Source organism: Ochotona curzoniae, unplaced genomic scaffold, assembly GCF_017591425.1.
Source record: "Ochotona curzoniae isolate NIBS_2020 unplaced genomic scaffold, NIBS_Ocur_1.0 scaffold_3208, whole genome shotgun sequence".
Classification (NCBI taxonomy): Eukaryota; Metazoa; Chordata; class Mammalia; order Lagomorpha; family Ochotonidae; genus Ochotona; species Ochotona curzoniae.
Window position 1 is genome coordinate 3,720,364 of NW_024467106.1, and position 18,601 is coordinate 3,738,964.

The following is an 18,601-nucleotide window of genomic DNA, read 5'->3' on the forward strand; positions in this document are numbered from 1 at the left end:
TCAGGGAGTCGCGGTAATGGCTCAGGAGTTGGCACGGCTCTGAGTACTTGGGCCACATTTCCAGGGAGCTGGAAGGGAATCAGGGTATCCCAGACTTGAACCACTACTCTAATACAAGATGCTGGAATCCTAAACTTACCGGCCATGCCACAACTCTGGTCCCCCAGCAAGTGGAATCAATGCTGAATGTTTGAAAGCCTTTTCTCTACAACCATGAAGATTAGAATGCCCATTCTCTTTACTTTCCTTCGTCCACGTGCTGGAGGTCTTGTCAGCGGGTAGACATTTGAGTTAACACGCCAGCCTGTTAAGGCATTCAGGTCCCACTTTGGACCTGGTTTCTGTCCAGTGTCTCCCTGGGGCGGGGTAGTCCTTTAGCAAGACAGAGGCCCTCTCCCCACATCTCAGTGCCCCAAACAGGGTGATAGCAGGGTGACTCCAGGGTGAACCTGGGGTGACTCCAGGTTCTGGCTCCCTCTAAAAGCAGATCCTATGAAAAGACAGTTGGGTCCCTGCCATCCATGTGGAAGCTGCTGCTTGCTGGTGTTGGTCCCTAGGCTGTTGTGGGTGCTTGGGAAGTGAATCAGAGGCTAGGGGCTCTCTGTCTTTCTCTGCCAATCAGATCAAATAACAAATACAAGAAATAAATGGCAAAATATTGGGGAGGAAAAAAAACCCTTTATCATTCATGAATGATACAATTGTGAACGTAGAAAATCCTACCATTAGAATTAACACATGAACTACAGTAAAGTCATTAGACTCAAGGTCACTATAAGAAAGAAATTAAAACCAAAATTAGGCCCAGGGATTAATGAAGAAAAATATGAGTAGTCCGTCCAGACTGATAAACACTCAATATAGATAGAAATCAAAGAACTAAACAAAAGAAGGGACATACCATGTCCAAGAATTGAAACCTCAGTATTATTAGGGTGTCAATTCTCCCCTAACTGATTGATTGATTTAATGCAATCCCAATCTAAACTCTGGAACTTCATAGCATTTTTGGTGGAAAACAAGGGGCTGACAGGCTGATCTGAAAATTTACAGCGAGCCCCAACGGGTTGAGAGTAGCCATGGTGACTCTGAGGGACAGCAAAACTGCAGGGCTTGTCTGAGTGTCCAACTGTCGACACAGCATTGGGTTGGCACAAGGACAGAAATGGCTCAGCAATATGGACAGGCTTTTTATAATGTACTAGAGAGTATGAGTTCAAATGACAATCAGGGGGCCCAGTGTGGTAGCCTAGTGGCTAAATCCTCACCTTGCATCTGCAAGGATCCCATGTAGATACCGATTTGTTACCCAGCTGCTCCACTTCCCTTCCAGCTCTCTGCTTGTGGCCTGGAAAAGCAGTAGTACAAGGTCCAAAGCCTCAGGACCCTGCACCCGTGTGGAGACCCAGAAGAAGCTCCTGGCTCCTAACTTCGGATATGCTCAGCTCAGGCCGTTGAGGCCAATTGGGAAGTGAACCAGTGGATGGAAGATCTTTCTCTGCAAATCTGCCTTTCCAATAAAAAAATATGTTTTAGTTATAATAAAAACAGTTCAAATATATTTTACTGTGATTTGAATTGAACAACAAGCCCCAGCCCATCACAGTTTGGAAAACATGCCTGTGTGTAGCGTGCAGTCTCGAGGGAGGGTAATTGAGACAGACAGATGGGCTCTTGCAAAGCTGCAAAGCTCACCTACTGTCCCAGGTGGGGCAGAGCCGGCTGTCTGTCCCCTTGACTGAAGAGGGGGCGGTCCTGCAGAAATACCTGCACGTAGATAGGTGACCTCGGGGGAGGGTGGCCATGCTCAGCATAACTGCTGGCACAGAAAGACAACTGGACAGCCGCAGGGGCCAGGTTCCTAGCCAAGGGCCAAGGAACCCGCTTCTCAGGAAAGTCAAGATTGGAGATTTTGATGCAAGAGGCGCAGACAGGACGCCCCCTCAGTGTCGTTGGCAGCCAAAATTGATCAAACTTGATTCATCCAATCTCTGGCCAAAGTGTCGCCCGCACACCTGCCACATGTAGCAGGGTGTGGGGTTCTAGAGCTACCCTTGGGCACTGTTCACTCCCAATGGCTTCACTGCTGTGACTCCAGGGGAGCTGTGAGCTGGGGCTGGGGTCATGACCTCCTGGGGAACCCCTGTGGGGGTCAATGCCAAGCCTGGTGTTGGTTTTAGGTTACAGAGGCTGCTTGTGGGAGTCATGCAACACAAGTCCAGACTCACTGCGGCCTACAGCCTCTCTTGGGGTGCTGCGTGGCAGGTGGCTATCCTGCACCTGGCAGAAGTTGGGGGGCAGGGAGGACAAGAGATAAAAGTGGGGAGCTGGTGCATGCTGAACCCCTTGGCTCCTCCCACAGGGAAGGCTCAAACACATGCCTGAGTGTCCACACAGCCCAGATGGGATGAGCCTGCTCGGCCCCACAGGGACTGAGCTGGGTGTGGCGTGTTCACCTGCCTGATCTGTCCTCACCTATGGGCAGCCTGAGGTCCCCATTTTGGCTCTGCGACTTCCATGTCCACAGCGGGAACCTGTTGAGTGTTGTTTCCTCATGTCTATCACGGAATGTGCACTGCGCCCAAAAGGAAGGGGAAACAGTGGATGCCGCTTCATCATGGAGACGGTGTTGGATCGCTTGCGAATGCCAACGCTTTATTACCACACCCAGGGCTAGTCTGTTTTCTGTTGCTGACACTGTGTGAGTTATCCAGAATAGAATAGAGGGCACAGATTCAGTCGCTACTTGGAATGCCTGAGTTGAGTCCTGGATTTGCTTCAAATCCCAGCTCCCTGCTAATGCGCCCGAGAAAGCAGTGGGAGATGGGCCTGTGCACTTAAGGCCCTGCCATCCACATGGAGACCTGGATGGAGTTCTGTGCCCTGGCTTTGACTTTGTCTCGCTGTGGCTGTTGTGTGTGGTTGGGGAGTGGACCAGAAGATGGAGGAGCTGTGTATCTCTTTTGCTCCATCTCTCTGCCTTTCAAATAAAGTCCAGATCACTGACCTAATCACCCCGAGCATCCCCCGCCCCAACACTGCCACCACGGAAGCACAATTCCCACACACAGGTCAGCAGGGTCCGACCAGAGCAGCCCAATGCAGGGGCGGACTCCTGCCGGCAGGGCTGCGAGAGCAGCAGCTGCCTGTGTGCTTCTATACACGCTATTTTGAAAAACGTTTCCAGGTTTGTTTGAGAGACAGAGCTTCCATGTGTAGGTTTGCTGTCCCAACTGAGCCAGGAGCTCCATCCGGCTCTGGGTGTAGGGACCCAGACACTGAAGCCATTGCCACTGCCTCCCAGGGTCTGAATTAGCGAGAAGCTGAGGCACTCTTCCTGGCTGGGCTGGACACTGGACCCTCTTTTACCAGATATTGTCAACTCATCAGCTTTAAGCCACCAACTCAACAGCCCCAGGACTCAGTAGGACACTATGCTTGGGACCGTTCTTTTCTTTTTCTTTTTTTTTTTTAAGATTTCTTTTTGATTTTTATTTGAAAGGCAGAGTTACAGAGAAAGGGAGAGACAGTAAGATCTTCCATCCTCTGTTTCATTCCCCAAATGTCTGCAATGGCCGAGTGGGGCCAGACTGAAGCCAGGAGGTAGGAGTTTTTCCTGGATCTCGCATTGGGTGTAGCACCTCAATGTTGGATCTTCCACCGCCTCCCCAACTAGCTTCCTGTGGGCAGTGGTCGCCTTCTGCCCAGAAGTCTCACCAAGAATAGCACAGAACTTGGCCCAGAGCTGGCCCTGCCTGTTCCTGTGAGACAAGGAAGGTGTCAGGGCCAGCTCAGAGCCCTCCGCCGCCAAGCAGGAAGAGGCCTGCCCAGCTGCAGGGTGCAGTGCCAAGCATGGGCCAGGACACCCCGCTGGCTCTGGATCGGAGGTCAGCGAGGGCCACTGTGGCCAGTGCAAAAGCGCTTGCTGCCTTCACTTCTCTTGTAGTGCACAGGCATGGGGCGAGCCGGCATCCCCCATGGAATTGCGCACCGAGCCACTTTCTGTTCATTAATTTCCGGGAGTCTAACGGGCCCATTTGCACCAGCCCATCTGAGACACCCCAGCTGGGTCCCAGCTGGGCCCCAGCGGATCCCAAGCGAGTCAGGTTCTGACTGTGGGGTGCCCTGTGCCCTCTTGGCTCCGGCTCCTTGGGGGTGGAGTACCCCCAGCCAGCCCTCTGAGAGTCAGGGCTGTGAAGTGGGGTTGGGAGCTGCCTAGACACAGAACTAGGACGGCTGGCAGAGCCTGTGTGGGCCCTGCCCTGCCCCACCTCCCTGCACACTGCCTGCCCTTCGAGTGATGACCACGCAGCTTTCTTAATGGAACATGCTCGTTGAACTTGGTACATTCCGAGCACTTTAGCCTTAGCCGGACACCAGACTGCTGATGAAAACCGTCCTCTGCGGGCGCCATGTTAATGAGGCCAAATTTCAGATGCTTGCAAACTTTCTCCCCTCCCCCTGCCTCCTGGACTGCACTCCCCCTCTCCCCCAATAAAAGACTGCATCAGAGAAAAGAGAGAGAGAGATTTCCATAATTTATAGTATGGGCATTTCACTGGGGACAGCGCTAATCTGTACTTACCGATACATTTAAGAAAATGCATCCTCCCGCAAGCCTGCGCCATTTATGACTCTTGGCACCAACCGCAAAGCTCAGTTTTCAATTAAGGGACACCTTAGGGTTCATTATCACACAATCGCTCCCTGTGAACCACGCCAAATGCTGTTTTGGCACGGAGCTTGGAAGATGAATTAGAAGGAAGACTTGACCATGATGCCTTCTCCCTGTCCCATTACCGCCATCAGCGGCGCAGGACTTGCTCGGCCCCACCCCCACCCCACCCCCAGCGGCTTTCACTGTTCAATTTCTCAACGTCAGACTCGATTCTCTGGAGGTGTAGTTAAAGATGCCACATCTCCTGTCTGTCTTCCGGCTCTCAATAGGCCTGCGATGGCCGCAGTGGGCGGCACTCCCTGTTCCTTCTGGACCTTCAGGGGTCACCTCCTTGCAGGAGGTAGGGGCAAACCAGGGAGCTTGTCCCTGCGACCGCCAGCAGGGCTAAGTGTGCTCTGCTCACACACATGCACCTGTTAGGCCAAAGGGAAAGCCTTCCAGGCTGGGCAGTGAGGAGCCCGTGGGGGGCAACCCTTGTCCCTTCGCACCCGTCCATGGCAGTGACCCCAACACCCTGCTGTACTGTGTCCTGAAGCCACACCCTGTCGACAGGGATACCCTACTTCACACATGAAAGCCATAAAACGAAGGCAGTGACCTGGCTGGTACCTCTTAGCAACAGTGTTCCTGCTGTGGGCACAGGACTGAGACCATGAGCGCCACACACCCAGGTGAGTCCTGGGGGCTGGGTGCCAGGTGGCAGCAGCAAGCATGCCAGGGCAGGGGTGCAGGGAGAGAGTGCTGATGCATAGCCAATCTGGCTGTGCTCCCTCCAGACTCTTCCAGCTCTATTCTGCAACCTGCTGTGGTGTCAGGTCGCTGGGATGCTCGAGGCCATGGGAGAGGGCTTTCCACAGAGGCTTAATGGAGTGAGCTGGCACCTGAGCCACGTGTACCTCAGAGCCAAGTGGGCGCAAGGTGAGCTGGCACCCAGGCCATGTGCCTTGGAATCGGGCGAGGGCAAGGACAGTGGGCACCTGTGCCATGCACATTTCGGAGCCAGGTGGGGGCAAGGCACGCGGGTACCTGGGGCATGTGTCTAGGAGTTGGGCAGGGGCAAGGGAGTGGTGAGGGCTGCCAGAACTTTCCTTCCCTGTGTCAGGGCAGTAGGCAAAATCAAGCAATGGGACACAGAGCCCAAAAGCATCTTGCGGGAGTTTTATTATATAGAGTAAAATAAACTGTCAGTCAAATAAAAAGAACACTTTTAAAACAACATGCATATAACATTGTCCCAACTGCCTTTTTTTAATAGTTAGACATTTCAAGCATTACAAGGAAAATAAGGAGAAAAACCCAGACATGGTCACTTTAGTACATTTTAAACGGAATGTTCCCTCAGGTCAATTAAAAATGCCAGAAAAAATAGGTTCAATTCCGTTCTTTTTTCCTTTAAAAATACATGTTATCTGTACAAGATACACTAAAGTAAACATCAGAAATCATATCCCTTTTATTAAATCAAAATTATTTAATTCATACTGCGGTTAATACTAGATTTATTTATTCATCTAGTTAATCTGACAAATATTAAGAAAATATTTCAAAGAAAAGAGCAAAAAAACCCACGTTGGAATTAAAAAATAGTTACTACATTTTATACGGTTTAATGTTCCACAGTGTTTGTTAAAAGTTATATTGAATTTCTTTTTTAATATTAAAAATAACAGTATTTATATTTCTGAGAGAATAGAGAAAGGCTTTTTGTTTTGTTTTTCAAACAAGCTTGGAGGTCTTAGATACACAACTGCAACCAGAAATGGCAACATGAAAAAAAAAGTATGCTAAACACATGAGCGCATTTTTATATTATCCCTTTAGAACTCTAGAAATTATAAAAATCCTATAAAATGCCCCTCCCAGTCCCCGTTGGACAGCAATACAATTATCTGTCTCAATTCAGAATTCACATAATTAATTACAATACATAATAATTCAGCTCTTAAAAAATGCAATAAAACCAGACAGCCAAAATACAAGAAATTAGAGTAAAACATTGAATGAATTTACACATTTAAGAATATTTAAATACTGTTTAAAAAATTTTAAAAAGAATTTGTTACATACCACCTAAGACTTCCAAGCCACTTTCTGTTGCAACGGAAAAAAAAAAAAAAAACAAAAAACAAAGAAACAAAGAAACAAACAAACAAAAACCCCTAAAACACAAAACTGCAATTAAAAAGACATGGAGAAAACCAAGCAAACCAGAATAAACAGTGGGCTGCAATGGCACGCCCCAAGGCGCCACACCCCGAGGCGCCACACCCCGAGGCGCCCGACCCGAGGCGCCCCGACCCGAGGTACCCCGACACCCCGACCCGAGGCGCTGCACCCCGAGGCGCCCCGACCCGAGGCACCCCGACCCGAGGCACCCCGACCCGAGGCGCCCTACCCGAGGCGCCCCAGCACGCTTTGAAAGAAGATGATGAGACAGATTATCAGCAAAGTTTAGTAACTAATTTCCTCAATTTTTAGAAAAAGTCTGTTAATCTAAATATAGTGTTTCACAGAACAAAACCAAGGTTCTTCAGGAAAAGGTGTGTAAATCGGAAACCTCTGCAGGCAGCAGGTCTCACACTGATTCCGAGGGAGCGGGAGGGCGTGCCAGCGGCAGGCCAGAGCGGCTCCTACTGCTCCTGGGGGCGGAAGGGATCCAGTGAGGCAGGCCCCCGCGGGAGGGCGTCCTGCCTCCCCACCCACACAGCCACGCTCTCTCGCGGGACCTGACAGGCAGGAGGCCCAGTGGGGACATGGCCTTCTCCCCACCGTAACAGCCTCGGGCTGGACAGGACACCCCCGCCCCCAGCACGGCCAGGCCCTGCACGTCCTCCCACATCCTGGGCATCCCCACTCCACAGGAGAGGAGCAGGCTACAGACCTGGCTGTGGGCCTGGGCCTGCCCTAGCGTCTGCCCATAGAAGGCCACCTGCTGTCGGTAATACTCGGCCCAGGCCAGCGTGTAGTCCGGCGGGGAGCTGGCCTGCGGGGCACTGCTGGTGGCGTGACCTGAGTGATAAAGCAGAGGTTACCGGGGAGAAGGGTCCCACACCCAGAGCCCTGACACCGGCTCCCCTTGTGGGGACCCCCACCCGGGCTGTGGGGCCTTCTGCAGAAAGACTGTTCGCCTCAGCTACCCGCCTGCCCTCCGGCTCCCAGTGCTGGCCGCACCGCAGGCAGAGGACAATCGAGCCTTGCTTGGATGAAACCCTGTGGGCCGGTCCCGGCTCAGCCCCGAAAGGCCAGGAAACGGGTCTGGCCAGATGGCACCGCTCCAGTTCCAGGCACCCTCTCTGATTCCTCTGCCTGCGTGGAGCCAGCCAAGACCTGCAGGGAAGCCGCTCCACTCGCAGGGTGGCTGCAGCCGGTCACCGGCCCCACAGTCATCGGCAGGCACTTACTCTGCTTTTTGTAATACTCCTCCCAGGCCTTGCTGTAGTCGGGCTGGCTGCTCGGCGGCTGGTTCTGCTGGCCTGTGTGAAGAGCACAAAGCAGTCAGGCCTTCCCAGCTGCCTCCTGGCCTGGCCATGACTGTGCCCTGCTCCCTGCCCGCCTTCCAACTCCTGCAGCCAGTGCAAGGCTGGTGTGACCAACGTGGCGAGCAGGGAGCCCTGGGCACTAGGCAGCGCTGCTCCAGGCACTGTGCCCTGGCCTTCGAGTGGCCAGAGGGCCTTCCCTGGCCTTTGCTCCACAGCAGGACGCTGCCCCTCTGGAACATGCAGGTGACCGCACACAGTGCAGTCGAGGTGATGGCCAGAGCACCTGCGCTCTGAGCCCTCTGCAGCTGCGGGCAGTGGTGCAAGGGTGTGTGTGGCGGCGGCAGGAGCCGGTGCTCGGCCAGCACAAGGACCCAGGCTGAGGAGCAGATATGCAGTAGTGTCCTGCCCAGGGTGGAGGTGACACTAACAGCCCCGAGCATAGCAGCAAGTTGGGACCCCTCCTCTGCCTCTTCGTTAGCTCAACTCCAGCAGTCAGCAGATGCTACTCAGTACAGCTTGCAGCTAACACTGGCTCTGCTCGTGTCGGGGAGAAGGGTGGCTCACGCTTGCTGGAGGCCAGGAAGGAGGCTTGAATCCCACGGGGGAGAAGATGGCTTCTGCTTCCTTTCACTGGGGCAGGGAATGTGTACTGACAAACCCCTGGCCCCAACTTGGCTCCCATGCAAGATGTCACCAGGCAAACCCCACAGGGAGCCCACAAGCTCCTGATGATGCAAAGCAATGCTCAATGCTATAGGGGAAGGCATCTTGCACTCAGCGTAGTGCCCGGGCCTTGGCTAAGCCTGCCCACAGCAGACCACGGCCTCTGGCCTCAACTGGGGAACTCTTCAGCTTGATCCCCATTGGATGCCCTCAGAATGGTGTCCCAGGCTCCACCTTTGGCCTGGGCATGGTGAGGAGTCAGGGGGCTGGGGAAGCCAAAAGGGGGCACACAGGGCAGCTTGGGCCTGGCATGTGGCTGGAATGCTGAGAAGATCTGGGGGACACAAGATCTGGTTGGAGCCCATCCCTGCCCCCCATAGAAGACCAGGTAGAGTCCAGAGGAGGTCAGCCTGGGCCTGAGCCCACACAGTGCTGCTTCTGCTGGCCAGTGTAGGGGGCATGGGAGGAGCCTGGCAGGCAAGGGAGCTGGCACCCTTGAGCAGGGCCTGCTCTGTGGTCCTGGGCGGACTGCAGGACAAATACACGAGCTTGCATCCCACTACCACAGCACAGAGGCCCCCAGCACTCCCAGGGGCCTGTGCAGGCCAGGGAGCAGCACAAGGCTTGGCCTGGTTTTCCTAGTGTCAGATCTGACTCTGCTTTCTCAGAGTTTAGGGGCAGCAAGAATGTTGTTTTAAGAAGATGCTGGGGACAGAGGGGACAGCCGTTTGGAGGGAGGAAGGTGGGAGCTCAGCCACTAGGGAGTGGCAAGGCGGGGCTCCAGCCTGGGGGTGGGAGACCTGCGCACTGCCCGCCTCCCTGGCACTTACCTGGGAGCTGCTGTGCCGGCTGCTGCCACGCCTGGTAAGTGCTGCCCCAGCCCTGGGTCAGGAAGGCTGGAGGACCGCTGTGGATGACAAAGAGCCACTTGTTCCAGGGTGGGACACGTCCCCTGTTCCTCCCCCAGCCTGCCAAGAGGAGGAGCCCAGCTCACCTACCTCACCGGGGCACTGTGGGGGTTCCCATTGACTTTAGCAGCGATGCCAGGGAGGCAGCCCGAGCCCCGGGGAGGAAAGGTGCTGTAAGAGACAAAGAGCGGCTCCGAGTCAGGGCGGGGGCTCCTGCAGGACCCCCTCCACCCGGGGCACCCCTAGAACAGTGAGGCCCGGCCCCTCCAGGCAGGTGCGAGCGACTCACTTTTGGTGGGGTGCAGTGGGTGGCTGGCCGAAGGGGCTCTGTCCGAAGGCTCCAGGTGCCCCGAGACCGGTACCCTGTGTGGGCACAGAGGGGGCTCTCATGCTGCGGTGTGCACACCCCTCTGCCTGATGCCCAAGTCCATCCCAGATTGACACCAGCTTCCGGGGAGCTGAAGGTGAGCGGGGCAAGAGGCCCTGGCACTCACACTAGCCTTCCCTTCCTTCCCATGGGGCGGGGAGGGGGTGTCTGTAGAGGCGTAACTGACGCCACCACTGCCCTGGCGCGCCACGCTGGGCAAGGGACCAACCTGCTTGACTCTCCCGTCAACTCAGGCTGGCCCAAGGCTCTCTGCCATTCTACGTCCCCCTTGACGTGAGCTTGGCCAATCTGTCCTCCATCAACATTCCCTTTCTTTATCTGCTTTGAGGCGCCTGAAACTAAAGCCAGAGTCAGTGAGCACTGCCGGCGGGCTGCGCTGCCAGGGCGGTGCCAGCAGGCAGGGCAGGGTGCGGAGGATCTGCCCCTGCTCATCTAGGCCTGTGCGGGAGAGGGTCAGGGCCTGCTACTCCCTGGGTCTTCTGCCTGTGCTTCACCATAGCGTGGCAGGGCGTGTGGTGTGTGTGTGTGACCCTCCTGCGACATGAGCGCCAGCAGGCACAGGAAGCAGAAGGGTTGGGTGAGAGCAGGTGCTCTGAGCATCCGAGGGGGGTGGGGAGGGGCCCTGTACGTACGCCCACTTTCTCATCGATGAGATGTCTGGCCACTTCGATCTGCTGGGGCACACCCCGGATGGTGAAGACCCGCAGGGCCGGGTCCGTGTTGGGAGGGGGGTTCCGCTGAAGCTCCACGTGCGCCCCTGACTGCTGGTTGATGCTTTTGATGTTCTCACCCCCTGGAGGTGGCACCAGAGAGGGGCTGTAAGGGGCGAGGTCCACTTACACTGAGAAGGAAGACCTGAGGGCCAGACCTGGGGCTGTGCTGTCTGGACGGTCTTATTGGAACCAGGGCATTCTGTCATGTGAGCACGGTCCACATTGTTCAGAGCCAGGCCGGTGCCCAGGTGCCACATGGCAGCCACGTGTCACCAGTTAGGCAGGCCCTCAACCTTTATGGGCTCCTGGGGCTCAGCCCTCAGAGGCCACAGGTGACAGTGCCTGCATTCCTGCAAGGCCAGGGTCCCTTGGGGCACAATGGAGGCCTTCAGCCAGAGCAGGGGTAATGGTGCTGCTCTCTGCACAGGCCAAACGCACGGCCACCAGCCCCACAGCTGGAGTCGGCTCAGCCCTCGGGTCCCTGCCTCCCATGGAGGAGGGGGCAGGATGGGGCCAGAGGTCGCCCAAGGCTGGGGGTCACAGCGGCCTGCGTGAAGTGGGCTAATGGAAATCTTGTTGGACTTGGAAAAAGCCGAGTCCCAGTCTCTTAATGAAATCTGTGTAACAAAAGCTTGCAGCAGTAACAATGATCTGATTCTTCTTGAAATTTCACAGAAGTTACAAAGTTACAGGTCTGCTGTGCTCACTGTGTGTGTGTGTGTGTGTGTGTGTGTGTGTGTAGGAGTGGGTAGATAGTAGAAAGCAAAGACAACTTAGAACACAGGGTTCTGCAAAACCAGAAAAAAACTGTTTTCACTGAACCGCTGCCTGGTGGCTTGGAGTGCCAACTGGTCAGAGCCGAGTCAAGGGTCTGCACGGGACTGTCCCTCCCAGCACCCACCTCCCCTTCCAGGTCTTAAAGTTACACTCTGGGAGGACACTGGGGCCTTGGAGCACCTGGCTGTGGCTCCAGGCAGGGTAAGCCAGACTGGCACGCAGGCTCAGTCTAGGGAGATTTGACATTCCAGGAAGAGCAGGCAAAGCCTCCACAGGTGTGTCCTGGGGACGCCTCAGGCCTCGCCCTTACCCCCTACTTGCTGCCGATCCCTCTCCAGCCCGGTACTGCGAGGCTGTGGATGTCACTGTCTCTGCCCCATGACAAGTGGGCAGCAACACAGCAACGGAGCCATGGAGGTCAGTGCCACAGGCATGACCAGCCCCTTGCAGAGGCCCCTGTTCTGCAGGCTGGAGGAAGACACGGACCTCCCAGCCCCACCAGCACGGGGGCATGCTAATGAGGCGAGGAGGCACCACAAAACCACATGGGGTTGGAAGGAGTTAATTTAAGTTCATCTTCCTTCAAAATGAGGTCACCAGCTTGGCACATGGTGGCTGCCTACAGACCCATTCAGCAGCCTGTTCCATTCTTCCACCTGATGGGGGGCAGAGGCGGCCCACCAGCAGCCCCTGGCTAGACGTGAAATCGTAAAGCAATTAATCAAATCCGCTAAAAGGCTGGGCTGACAAGAGCAGGCCTGGCCACGCTATCTGTCAATGTTACTGTGTTTATCATGGAAATCCAGCAGGGGCCCGGGGAGGCAGGGCAGGGAGAGTGACTGGACTGCATGCGGCTGGCTGCCTCTCCCTCATCCATAAGCCTTTACCGAGAAAAACAAAGCTCCCACCCCCAGCCACGGGCGAGTGCGGCAGTGCAGGGAGGTCTGCCCTGTGTCCAGCCGCCCTGTCACTGGGCTCCCGAGGCCACTCCTTGAGCCCAGGGCCACGGGACCAGTTGCCACAGCCCTGTGGGTTCCACTCAGGACACACTGTGCGGGCTGCTCTGCAGCAGTTGTCTGCTGGGCAAAACGGCCTTTAGAAGCCCAAGGAGACGCAGGGCAGCGCAGAGCAGGTCAGGGGACGTGGTCTGTCGTGGTGCCGAGCAGCTCGCAGGAGCCACCAGCAAAAAACACAAGCCAAGCCTGCCTTGCTGTTCCCACCATCGGTCCACCTGCTCCAACACGCATGCAGGCACCTGGCACGGGGTTCTCCAGCAGGGAGGGGCACACCCGAGATCAAGCTGTGGCTGCTTCCTGTCTCTGGCAGATACCCCCAAATCATGTTCCCTGCAATCTGAGTATCCCTCAAGCATCTGAGATACCTGTGATAAAGAGCAGACAGCTGTTTCCTCCATAGGCCATGAGACCTGAAGGCGCCCAGTGGCCAGCTCTGGTGGGAGTGCCCTGCAGCGCTCTCTACCGGCAGGGCACGAAGGGGTTGCAGGGGCCACTCAGTCCAGGGCTTTCCCCCACGTCCTCTACGCGTGCCCCACACATCCCCAAAGGACAGAGGCCAGCTTCCCTGGCTGTGGCGGGACAACCACGCACCAGAGCAAGGGACACTGGGAGAGCGAAGGAAACCCAGGTCACAGATGTGCTCGGTGCTAGTATGGGTACGGGTGAGCACGACCGGGGTTCCCTCTGGGAAACAGGGGTGCTGAGGCCCCCGCAACCACTCCTACCTTTGCCTATGACGAGGCCACATTTATCGGCTGGCACTGTGTATGTTATCTCCTGGATGCTGCCCGGAGTCCCCACGTTCCAGTCCACACGGCCGCGGCCTCTTCCCCTGGCCACCGCCAGGCCTCCGAAGCCATCTCTCTCCTGGGAAGGAAGCAAGGCGCAGTGAGCACCTCCTGCTATAGCTACCAGCACCCTGGCACCCTGCTGTGGAGGGCTCAGGCGACAGCGTACAATCACTGCCACACGCTTGTACAACTCTCACGCTGATCACAGGAGCACCCAAGGAAGATGTGTGTAAGTAAATGTGTGTGTTCACACCAACAGCACAACTATTCTCACTACACAGGCGGTCAGGTGACTACACAGGCGGTCAGGTGACTACACAGGCGGTCAGGTGACTACACAGGCGGTCAGGTGACTACACAGGCGGTCAGGTGACTACACAGGCGGTCAGGTGCAAACAGCAAAGCTCCTTTGGCTGTGATCCCAGGGCCAGAAGCCACGGCCACTCTGAGGCTGTGTGTCCCTGGCACCACTTCCTGGTACAAACTTTTCTCAGTTCTGCTGAGAAAAGCAGGCCAAGAGTTTTGCAGGCCTGTTCCAGATCACGGGCCACCAGCGCTGGCTGCTGCCCTTCACGCTGCTCTCTGTGGCTCCCCCGCTCTCCTTCAATTCACTATGTCTGGGGGGTGTGCCCTCCTACCGTAGGTCAGCGTGCTTCTCAGAGCGGGGCAGGAGGACCCTGAGGGTTCAAAGGAAATGCTGGGAGACAAGGAGGTGCCACGAAGAGATCGCATTTGGCAAAGTGGGACATTCAGTATTTTGTTTGAAATGGGGCAATGTAAGGAAAATCTGAACTCGGGCATCAAACTGGCAGAGAAACCACCGTGAAGGGAGGCAATGGGCAGAGGCAAGAGGCCGCTGGCTACCGCCCTCGTGGCTGAGTCCTGCTGGCCCTGGGCTTCCCTGTTCTCTGTGCAATGCACAGCACCAGACCCACCTGCGCTGTGAGAATCAGCTCGCCGATGACATGGGCAGCGTGCTGACACCGACCCGGAGGGCCCGTCACCTGTGCTGCCCGCTCGGGGCTGACGCCATCATCTGCGGGAGCGAGCAGGAGAGGAGGACAGATCAGGACAAGGCTGGAAGTCGGGAGGACATGGGTGGGCTCATCCTCAGCCAAGGCCTGCAGTGGTGCCCACAGTGCCGACATGGACAGGCCCGTACGCGCCTGGCTTCTTCGAAGACTCCAGCTTTAGGAAGCATTGTTACAGGACCCTGACAAGCTCGAGAAGCTGAGCAGGGTCTAGCTACGCTCAGACTGTCCAGAACTCAGCTCAGAGTGCTGTCCTGTCTTCAAAGAAACAAGGAAAGTACAGTATAGAGAATTTACACAAGAGGAATTTATAAAATTTATTGTAAAATGTCCTTTTCCCCCTGATTTTTAACTTGTCTCTATTGATATAAAAGACAACTGGGCCCGGCGCCGTGGCCTAGCAGCTGCAGTCCTCACCTTGAACATGCTGGGATCCTATATGGGCGCCGGTTCTAATCCCAGCAGCTCCACTTCCCATCCAGCTCCCTGCCTGTGGCCTGGGAAAGCAGTGGAGGACAGCCCAAGGCTTTGGGACCCTGCACCTGTGTGGGAGACCCGGAAGTTCCTGGATCCTGACTTTGGATCGGCATAGTGTCCATCGGCTGTTGCGCTCACTTGGGGAGTGAATCATCGGATGGAAGATCTTCCTCTCTGTCTCTCCTCCTCTCTGTATATCTGACTTTGTAACAAAAATAAATAAACCTTAAAAAAAACAAAGACAACTAACAGAAGATGTATTTTTTTTAAAGGAAAAAAGCCGTGAGCACTGGGTGCACCAGAGCTGGAAACGCTGTCTCCCCTCTGTTTTCACAGGCTAGGATGGACCCCGAGCAGCAGATGCTGGGGAAGGCACCTGGACACGGCTCAGGAAAGCCGTCAGTGGATCTCATTCCCACTCGGGGCAGGGGTGACGGGTCTGAGACCTGGGGCAGGGTGGTGGTCTGGGACCCGGGGCGGGGTGGTGGTCTGGGACCTGGGGCGGGGTGGTGGTCTGCGACCCGGGGCGGGGTGGTGGTCTGGGACCCGGGGCGGGGTGGTGGTCTGGGACCCGGGGCGGGGTGGTGGTCTGGGACCCGGGGCGGGGTGGTGGTCTGCGACCCGGGGCGGGGTGGTGGTCTGGGACCCGGGGCGGGGTGGTGGTCTGCGACCCGGGGCGGGGTGGTGGTCTGGGACCCGGGGCAGGGTGGTGGTCTGCGACCCGGGGCGGGGTGGTGGTCTGGGACCTGCCACAGCCGACCTGGTTTAAACTGGATCCTCACACCAGCATCGTTCTGGATCTTCTTGATCATCTCCCCGTTTCTTCCTATCACGATCCCGACGGCAAACCTCGGCACGGACACCTCGGCACAGATACAATCCCATCAGAGCGCTTCGCAAATCCCACCTGGGACCCCAGGCTGGATTTTTAAGACAGACAAGGCGGTTTTCATTACAGTGCATTTCCAAAATGATGTAATAAAGCTTGTTTCTTCCCCTTAGGAACAACAGTGCTGATGTTGCGTTTTTGTTGCTGTGATCCAAGGTCTATTTATTTGATTTGCAAGGCAGTGTTGGCGGCCTTCCATTTGCTGGTTCACTGCCCAGATGGCTGCTGTGCCAGGCTAGTTGGGAACCCCCAACTCTGCTATCTCCTGTGTGTGTGCAGGGGCCCTGGTGCCACCATCTGCTGCTATGCCAGGAGCACTGGCAGGGAGCTACAGTGATTGCAGTGTCACCACGACCTGACCCAGCTCTCATGGGACGCTGGAATCACAGACAGTGGCTTGAAGGGCTGCTGTGGCACAGTGCCAGCCCTGATGCTCACGTAAGCTTGATCATCCAGTGTCATCAGGAAGGCTGAGATTGGATAAAGTTGAAGTCAAGAATAAGCCTTAGAGCCGCATGGACTCCCACACCCCACATGTGGTTCATGGCGCTTGGCACAGCTGGCAAGCCCCGACCACCTGCAGGCCAATCAGCGTTATATCCTGAGGGCAGATTCCAGTTCTGGTTACTCACAACACAGATCACCATGAAAACCTGGCCCCCCAGGCCAACCTTGAAACAAACACCCCAGAGTCAGAGAAAAGGACCCCCATGTCCTGTCCTGCCTCAGGCAGGGGTACTCATCATGTTTTGCAGACAGGACTCCAGTTAAGCCGCCCGCTCAGGACTCCACACAAGAGCCCGGCCTGCTTAGGAGCCTGTAACTCAAGCATACCTCTATGCTACTGCTGCCTATCCGTGAGCTGAAATCCCCGCGGACAGCTCGGAGATCGGCCTGGTCTTTTTCTCGGATGATCTCTAGTACCATTTCTCTTGCTTGCTGCGTAAACACAAAATAAAAGGCATTATGGGAGGGCTGTGCCAAAGAGGACACCGGTGAAACCGCACGCTTACACTCTCCCAGCTGCGGCCCACACGCGGCAGCACTAACTCCACAACAGGCCCCAGCCACTGCTCAGACGACCTGCACAGCAAGGGCTGACCTCTCCCGAGGGGCAGCGGGCCAGTGCCCCTGCACGTGGCGGTAGTGGGTTCCCAGGCCCTAAGGGCTTTTTTGGTGCCAGCCCTTTCCAGCGGGACAGCCGTCTGAGCTCCAGACGCCTCCACCATGGTTTCACCTTCTACAGCCATCCAGGAGGGGACAGAACTGCCTCAGCACTCAGAATTCTCATATCTCAGCTAAAATATCTCAACCACCTGCTGGACTGCCTCATGCATGTGCCTGAATCCCAGGCAGACTCAACCATCCTCTCGCGTGGGCACCCATTGTGCCTGGTCCTGAGCTCTTGTGCCTAACAGCCAAAGTGATGTGGGAGTGAAGACTTAAAGCCAGCCCCCCAAGAGCACGTCTGACAGGCCCAGGGCCCCAAGGCGGGATCTGCTGGGAGGCGGAGCCATGGGAATACAGTGAATGTTCTTAGGAGACATGCTGATGGACGCAGCAGTGGACAACCATGCTCCTGTGCTCACTCACAAAAGGTACAGAAGTACAGAGAAAAAGAATTTATCCTCAGCAGAGGGGCTTCTTGCAGGTAAGCAACGCAGACTATCCATCCTAAAATCCTTAAGTTGTAACTATTTTCCTACAATTTACTGGACAACAATGAGCTACTTTTTGGCTTCTTCCCTCCAAAATGTAAATGTAGCATTCAAGTTTATGAAGCAGAAGGTGAGGGTGGGGCAGGAGGGAGTGATGGTGGCTGGGCGGCAGGCGCTCTGGGCCTGCACAGCTCTCCAGCAGCTCCAGGCCCACCAGCAGCAGCCTGCGGCCTGTACTGGATGGCAAAGTGAGCAAGGGCCAGGCCGTCTCAGCTCTATAGAGGCCAACCTGCTTATGCTTCACCCTGGAAGCTTGGTGGGGAAGGCACTTGGGGGCCCCCTGGCTAAAGCAGGGAAGCGAGCGTCACTGGTTCACCGTGCCCGGGGAACCCACTTCTCTTCTCCAGTCAGCATCCGGTGTTGACAGGGCTAGCAGGGAGGCAAGGTGAAGAACTGGGGGGTTGGCTCTGGATGGCAGCTGGCTCAGAAGCTGCACTGGCCTGGAGCTGGCAAGCCGATGGAGTGGCAGGAAGACTGGGACCTGAGGCTCCCTGGAAACAGGTGCCCTGGTGCCCACAGCCCATTCCCGTGCCCATGTCAATGAAAGGCTTTCCACCCCTGCTGACCCCAGGGATGGCTGCTGCAGGGTCCTGTGCCCTCCACCAGCACCAGTTGCAGGGCTGCTGAGAGAACAGCAAATGGAAGCTCACTGGCATGCATCTGAGCTGACCACAGGCTGGCAAATCTAACTGCCTCTGACAGGTGGCACCTGCAAACACTACACTGAGGCAAACCTCTCGTGGCTGTGTTCCAGATGCCGCGCCTCCCCTGAGTGCTGAGACCTGGTCAGGATAAACGAGGACTGCATGTTCACCTAACTTGAATGGATTTAAATCACCATGGTTGTCACCAAAACTGGCTTAGGAAAACAGCCTACTCTAAAAGGAACACCCACTTTCAGAGTTCCTTCAGTGACTGAAGGCCCCGTAACCCGGTCCCTTTCTTACCTGAACTTTAAAGGGGTCTCCGGTGATGCGAAGAGGTTTGTCTGCCCCCGTGGGCAGCGGGCCATCCTGGATCATGACCATTTTCACACCAGTCCGCTCCTGTTGGGGAACACACAGCAGCAGTGT

The 18,601-nt window shown here is 55.9% G+C and overlaps 1 protein-coding gene across 1 annotated transcript in view; it reads right to left on the bottom strand.

Moving 5' to 3' along the window:
• Window positions 1-7,001: 7,001 nt before the first annotated feature.
• FUBP3 (far upstream element binding protein 3) overlaps window positions 7,002-18,601 on the bottom strand; it is a 37,778-nt gene continuing 26,178 nt past the window's right edge. The window contains exons 8-19 of the mRNA XM_040963059.1: window positions 18,476-18,574; window positions 16,645-16,749; window positions 15,682-15,784; window positions 14,349-14,449; window positions 13,348-13,489; window positions 10,749-10,909; window positions 10,018-10,091; window positions 9,819-9,899; window positions 9,651-9,727; window positions 8,080-8,151; window positions 7,560-7,687; window positions 7,002-7,317 (exon numbers count right to left, since the gene is read on the bottom strand). Of these exons, the coding sequence (XP_040818993.1) occupies window positions 7,309-7,317; window positions 7,560-7,687; window positions 8,080-8,151; window positions 9,651-9,727; window positions 9,819-9,899; window positions 10,018-10,091; window positions 10,749-10,909; window positions 13,348-13,489; window positions 14,349-14,449; window positions 15,682-15,784; window positions 16,645-16,749; window positions 18,476-18,574 (1,152 nt within the window). The 3' untranslated portion in view covers window positions 7,002-7,308. The remainder of the gene's footprint in view (window positions 7,318-7,559; window positions 7,688-8,079; window positions 8,152-9,650; window positions 9,728-9,818; window positions 9,900-10,017; window positions 10,092-10,748; window positions 10,910-13,347; window positions 13,490-14,348; window positions 14,450-15,681; window positions 15,785-16,644; window positions 16,750-18,475; window positions 18,575-18,601) is intronic.